Consider the following 6503-nt stretch of genomic DNA (forward strand, 5'->3'; position numbering starts at 1 on the left):
CTGGGGACACGGCCCCGAGCTCCTCACCTGCCACCCGGGCCTGCTTCCATCGAACCTGCAGCAGCAAATAAACCAGCATTGCATAACCGTGCCCAGCCATGGCCCTCTAAGTCCTGTTTGCTCAGCTTATTAGCTTGAGCCTTTTGCATATCTCAGCTCTCCTGGGTTGAACTCTGTTGATAAGAATAATTTTTCTTCCCGTGTCCTGCATTCCTCCTGCATCCCACGTCAGCCCTTGCTCTCCCCTCTGAGCCTGCCTGAAAATAAGCACCGAAAAACAGTGCTTTCATTTCAATGTGCCTACCAGAAGGCTCTCTGCATGTAGGGAAAGTGTGGCTTTTACTAATCCCCGGGTTAAATCCACCACACAGTCATTTAGGCTTGCTGGGATTTAGCATGCAGTGTCTGTTAATACTGCAGAGATGGGTATTGTCTTTTTCTGGTGGTTGTTTTCAAAGCAGTCACCCGATGTGGCTTTCATGCAATGTGCCCTGTGTCTGCGAGAGCAGAGCTTTTGGGGGGGCTTGGGGAAAGGGTTCCACCCCAGCCACATCAGCATGGGTGGGCAGCATCGGGTCCGTGCCGTCCACCACCCACCCTGCCCTCCCAGGTCTGCTCCCGTGAATAAATCCGCAAGGCTGGCTTTGCGGGGGCAAAGGTCTGGGTGATTCCCAAACCTTTCCCTGTTTGGAAACAAAGTTTGAGCAACTTCTCCCCTTCACTGGCCCAGCTGGGGTTTCCCATTTCGGCATCTCCAGGGCTCCCTTTTCCTTTGCCACGGCTCGTTTGTCTCCTACTGTACACGGAATTGCACATCTGGGCAAAAAGTCTGTTTCCTGCTGCTTCTAATTTCTGCCCCGCAGTGGGAAACCAAAGCGAATCCCTTCGCAGGGCAGCGGAGGGCCCAGCCCGGCTGAGCGACTAAGAATAGCCTGGCAGCGGGGGCTGAAAACTCTGCAAGTTTGTTGGGCATTATTTTTTTTAAAACAAACAAAAAAAAAAAGCACTGCTCCAGCCGGCCTGAAGCCAGCTCCCAGCTCTGCCCCGCGTCTGCCTGCGGGCTGGGGGGTCTCCCCTTTGCTCTCCTCCTCCAGCCCCCAGCTCGCTTTAGCACTGCTGCAATGGAGAGAGGAGAGAAGCCTTGGGGAGGGGGCTGGGGGACGCTCCCACCGAGCTGGTGGTTGTCTGCCCAAGGAGGCTGAGACCCCCACATGAAGCACCGACCCCCCCCCGGGCTCCCGGCAGGACAGCAGTGCCAGGGAAGGAGGAGATGGGAGTAAAGAGCAGGAGGGCAGCGTCTGCCCCTGCTTCTCCGAGCCCGGCGCGGGACCTGCCGCAGATGGGAGTGTTTATAAGCAGCATCTTGAGAACATTCCTCCCTCCCGCGCCAGGCATTTCCTGGTGATAACACACTCCTAAGTAACCATCTCGCAGCATTATCCCTATTAAAGGGTCATTCGGGGAAAGTGTGATGGAAATTGGAAATTATTCAGGTCTGCCAACAGTATTTAACTTTCAAGCAGCTCTTAATTAGAAGCCAGGAGCCATTTATACAACCGCTGAGATTTGCATAAGAATCTGCATATAAAACCCAGCAACTGGAAAAATTTAGTGATTTTTTTTTTTTTTTTGTAAGTGGCAAAGCAGCATGCCCGGGTCGGAGAGCGCGAGGCAGGACCCTGGGTTGCAGTCCAGGCTCTGCCAGGGATTTTAAGTGTGGCCTCAGGCAAGTGATTTCCTCTCCCAGAGCTCAAATTTTTCCATATGTAAAATAAAAATCAGCGTGTATCCAACTTCCTAGGTGGCAGCTGGTGTTTGCAGAGGGGTCTGGCATTGCCAGGTGAGAACCCTCGGAGAAGAAAGCGGAGGAGTCCCTGCACCTGCAGCCTGCTGCTCCTCCCGAGTCACCCACAAACTGGGGTTACGGCAGAGTTTCTCTTCAGCTGAAAAACTCCTGTGCGCATCTAGGCTAAAAGCCAAAGGCTGAAAACAAGACTAAAATACCTCCGGGTTGCTCAGTCCCCGCTCTCACCGCTGGTTTGGTGGGAGATCTGAGGATGGGTTCCAGTTTCAGCTCCTCGCTGGCACTGGGTGTCTGACAGCCCAGAAACGCGGGTGCTGGTCTCTGCACAGACCAAGGGTGGGAAGTCAGAGCCGAGCTCCCGGTGGCAGATGCTCCTTGCTGAAAGCCGTTGGCCAAAGCCAGCCCCGAAACCCTAATTATTTTGTTGCTGCATCCTCGAACTGGCTTGTTGCTGGGATGCCAGTGGTGTGACTGGGACATGCTTAGCCAGCTGGAAAAAACCCCAACTTCTCACTATTGCTCTGGTAGATGTTCTCTTGCCTCCCTCTCCGTCCTCTGCCCCCAGCCCGTTCCTCTCCTGCCTGGGGGCTGCCCGGGTGTCCGCTCCCTCCATTGAGCATCGCTCTGCTCTCTCTTTGCTCGCAGCTGGACAAGGGGGACGTGACCACGCTCAGCCTGCCCTCCACCGCCGGGCACGGCGACGCCGATGGCACCGTCTGCCTGGATGTCCCCGATGGCACCCCTGACCCTCACAGGACAAAAGCCGCCATCGAGCACCTGCACCAGAAGATCCTCAAGATCACCGAGCAGATCAAGATCGAGCAGGAGGCTCGGGATGACAACGTGGCCGAGTACCTGAAGCTGGCCAACAACGCGGACAAGCAGCAAGCCTCCCGCATCAAGCAGGTTTTCGAGAAGAAGAACCAGAAGTCGGCACAGACCATCGCGCAGCTGCACAAGAAGCTGGAGCACTACCACAAGAAGCTGAAGGAGATCGAGCAGAACGGCCCCTCCCGGCAGCCCAAGGATGTCTTCCGGGACATGCACCAGGGTCTCAAGGACGTGGGTGCCAACGTTCGCTCCAGCATCAGCGGCTTTGGCGGCGGTGTGGTGGAGGGCGTCAAGGGAGGGCTCTCGGGGCTGTCCCAAGCCACCCACACCGCCGTGGTCTCCAAGCCCCGGGAGTTTGCCAGCCTCATCCGAAACAAGTTCGGCAGCGCAGACAACATCGCCCACCTGAAGGACACGTTGGACGACGGGCACCCCGAGGAGGCTTCGCGGGCTCTCAGCGGCAGTGCCACTCTGGTCTCCAGCCCCAAGTACGGCAGCGACGACGAGTGCTCCAGTGCCACCTCCGGCTCGGCTGGTGGCAGCAACTCAGGGGCAGGACCCGGTGGCTTGGGAAGCCCCAAGTCCAACACGCTGGACAGCCACCACAATAACTTTGACACCATCCTGGAGGAGCTCCGGGAGATCAAGGACAGCCAGTCGCACCTAGAGGACTCCATGGAGGACCTCAAGGCCCAGCTGCAGCGGGATTACACCTACATGACACAGTGCTTGCAAGAGGAGCGGTACAGGTAGGGATGAGTGGGTGCTGGAGTGGCTCTTTGGAGACCATGAGGCCACCATCCTGGGCTTGTCCAGCTAAGCCCTGCATGCCAGGGACTTGGGGAGCTGCAGTCCCCACTGCCAGACCCCCCAGCAGCACAGCTCCTGTGGAGGACCATGCAATGCTTTCCCTTCGGCAGCCGTCACCAGCTAAAGCCGGGAGCGGGGTGGGTTGGAGGGGCTGGGCGGTTTCCCCAGCATCAGGCGGGGTGCACAGGGGCACCTGCCCACCCCACCATCCCTCCACCCCTCCCCAGCATCAGGGGGGGTGCACAGGGGCACCTGCCCACCCCAGCATCCCTCCACCCCCCGTGCATAGGTACGAGCGCCTGGAAGAGCAGCTGAACGACCTCACCGAGCTGCACCAGAACGAAATGACCAACCTGAAGCAGGAGCTGGCCAGCATGGAGGAGAAAGTGGCCTACCAGTCCTACGAGAGGGCACGGGACATCCAGGTAGGGGAGCGCGAGGGCTGCACCCTCCATCCACGGGGCAAGGGAAGGACCCTGGGCTGGGAAAGAGGGTGGGCGAGGGGGATCCCTTCCTCTAGCACCCTCCAGGTGAGGTCCTTGCTGTGATGCTGTCATGGAAAGAAGCAGATAATTAAGCCACGTCCCCAAAATCCCAGCAAATCCCCGCTGTGCTGAGGTCCCCAGGTGCTCAAGGCAGGGCAAGGCTCTGGATGGGTGGCTGCAGCGCTGGGCTGTTACGAGCCACACGTGGGCCAACACGTAGTCCCTGCTGTCCCAGTCTGGGTCATCTGCTCTGCTGTGGTAGGTACTCCTGGCACTGAGACCTCCCCGGCACAGGCAGAGCAGAACGGGGCGCGCCTTGCACATCGCGTGGGCTGAGGGTTTGCAGAGGGAAGCCCCTTCCCAGCCGAGAAGGTTGGCACGCACTGGAGCTGTGCAAGCAAAACTTTGCAGCAGCAAGGTCTCAGAGCATGGGGCAAGTACCAAAAGCCCTCGTGGGTCATTCCTGGAGCCACTGGCCAGCCCTGACGTGCTGTCCCTCGCAGGAGGCGGTGGAGTCCTGCCTGACGCGCGTGACCAAGCTGGAGCTGCAGCAGCAGCAGCAGCAAGTGGTGCAGCTGGAAGGGGTGGAGAACGCCAACGCCCGGGCACTGCTGGGCAAGTTCATCAACGTCATCCTGGCCCTGATGGCCGTGCTGCTCGTCTTCGTCTCCACCATCGCCAACTTCATCACCCCGCTCATGAAGACCCGCATGCGCATCCTCAGCACTGCCCTGCTCGTCCTCTTCCTCTTCTTCCTCTGGAAGCACTGGGACTCCATCACCTACTTTCTGGAGCACGTCCTGCTCCCCAGCTGATCTGCAGCCTGGCTGCTGCGGCCCCGGGGGCTTTCCATTTCCCGCAGAGGAGAGGGCTGGGGGGAACAGTGGGCCCAAAGCCTTTGGGTTGTTTTTCCACAGGCTCGGTTCGGTTGTTTTCCTGGCTCTCCACCCTCGCTGCAGCCAGTGGCAATCGCTCGGAGCGCGGCGTGTCGGAGCCGGGATCCATCGGCCCTCTGGGATGTTTGGGGAGGGTGGGATGGGGAATGAGGAAGAGTTTTTGGAAGAAACTGGTAACTTAGGTGGCGCTGGATTTTTCTAAGGTTTTGGCGTTGTTTTTCAAATGTCATTCTGTTCCAAAAGTCCATGGGAAGGAGGTCTTCTGCAGAGGTCTTCTGTCAATGGGAAGGATTGAGCTGTACCAAGCCCAGCTCCAGGAAAACTTTCTGCAGAGAGAGGAGAGGGGTTACGTGGGGCTGGGTTTTCCCGTCCATGAAGACGAGGATGGCAAAAAACTCAGTCCCAGGATGGAGTGAAAGCAAAGCATGTGGTGAAGGAGAAAGGGGGTCCAAGACGAATGCAGCCAGACATGGATGTCCCACCAGCCTCTCCCAACTCCACCACAGCCCAGCCAGGACAGAGCAGGGCTGTGACATTGTCCCTGTGTCCCCACAGGGGCCTGGGCAGACACAGGGGACCTGAAACCAGAGACAGCACTGGCACAAGCGAGATCCCCTCCGCTGGTTTCCCTTCATTTATTTATTTCCCCTTCCTTCAGCTTCAGCTGATCTGATCTCTTCAGGGACACGCGGACTCTCCAGCATCACGCCTCTGAGTTTTCCAGCCTCTGCACTGTGTCGTGTGTGTGCGTGTGCGTGTGTGTGCGCGTGCGGTTTTTAATTTAATTCAAGACTCTCTTTCCATTTGTGAATCAAAGCTGGTAGAGCAGGGGGAGGCGAGCAGCTGCCTTCCTAGCCTCCCTGGCCCTACACAAGAGCACAGCATGCTGTCTCGGATGTTTCTTAAATTATTTCATACATATATATTTATGTAATATATCTATACACACACATATATATATAAATATATATATAAAAGTATATGCACAGCCAGATCCTCCTCTGGTGCAGATGGGTGCTACTCCGCTGACTTCAGAGGCCCGGAATCAGTTTGCCTCAGCTGAGAATTTGGCCCTGAACTTTCCTGTGGCAGCGTCCCACTTCCCAGCCCGACACGCAGGGCTGGTGCATGGCACGGGGTGCTCGGGAGGGTCGGGGGGTCCAGCAGAAGGGGCAGACGCAATTCCAGCACACAGAGGGGAGGGCAAGTGTCCTCTCCCACCCCCTCCATGGTGCTGGAGCCAAGCCAAGCCTGCCTGTGGCCCCATGTTGAGCTCCCTGCATCCCCTCGGCACTCGAGCATCACCTCTCACGCTGGCACGTCTCCCACTGCACCCCAGCTCCCTGCAGGAGCCCTGCGAACACGGGGTGGGGTGGGGGGGGGCTACAAGGAGGAAGGTTGGGGAGCACTGGGCTGGAGACCCCAGCTTGTACCCCAGGGCTGTGGCTGAGAGCTCTGAGCCGGAACCCTGACCCCAGGGCGCTGGGTCTGATGCATCAGCAAGGAGAGAAGCGAGGGAGGAGACCGAGGACAGAGAAGAGCCATGGCTTGTGGAGGGTGACCACAGCAAGAGGTGGTCCCACTGTCCTTGCAGAGACCTGGCAGCGGGGCTGGGATGTATCCCAGCCCACCAGTTTGCACCGAAGTTAAACCATGCACACTGGGAGCGAGCGGAGC

General features: G+C 58.1%; 1 protein-coding gene across 5 annotated transcripts in view; it reads left to right on the forward strand.

Moving 5' to 3' along the window:
- Nucleotides 1–5836, forward strand: part of TMCC2 (transmembrane and coiled-coil domain family 2) — a 29044-nt gene extending 23208 nt beyond the window's left edge. For all 5 annotated transcript variants that reach the window (XM_075443120.1, XM_075443124.1, XM_075443122.1 and 2 more), the window contains 3 exons: nt 2450–3384; nt 3735–3870; nt 4434–5836. In XM_075443120.1, the coding sequence (XP_075299235.1) occupies nt 2450–3384; nt 3735–3870; nt 4434–4745 (1383 nt within the window). In that variant the 3' untranslated portion in view covers nt 4746–5836. The remainder of the gene's footprint in view (nt 1–2449; nt 3385–3734; nt 3871–4433) is intronic.
- The last annotated feature ends 667 nt before the right edge of the window (nt 5837–6503 follow it).

The sequence above is a fragment of the Opisthocomus hoazin genome, chromosome 25, assembly GCF_030867145.1.
Source record: "Opisthocomus hoazin isolate bOpiHoa1 chromosome 25, bOpiHoa1.hap1, whole genome shotgun sequence".
NCBI lineage: Eukaryota > Metazoa > Chordata > Aves > Opisthocomiformes > Opisthocomidae > Opisthocomus > Opisthocomus hoazin.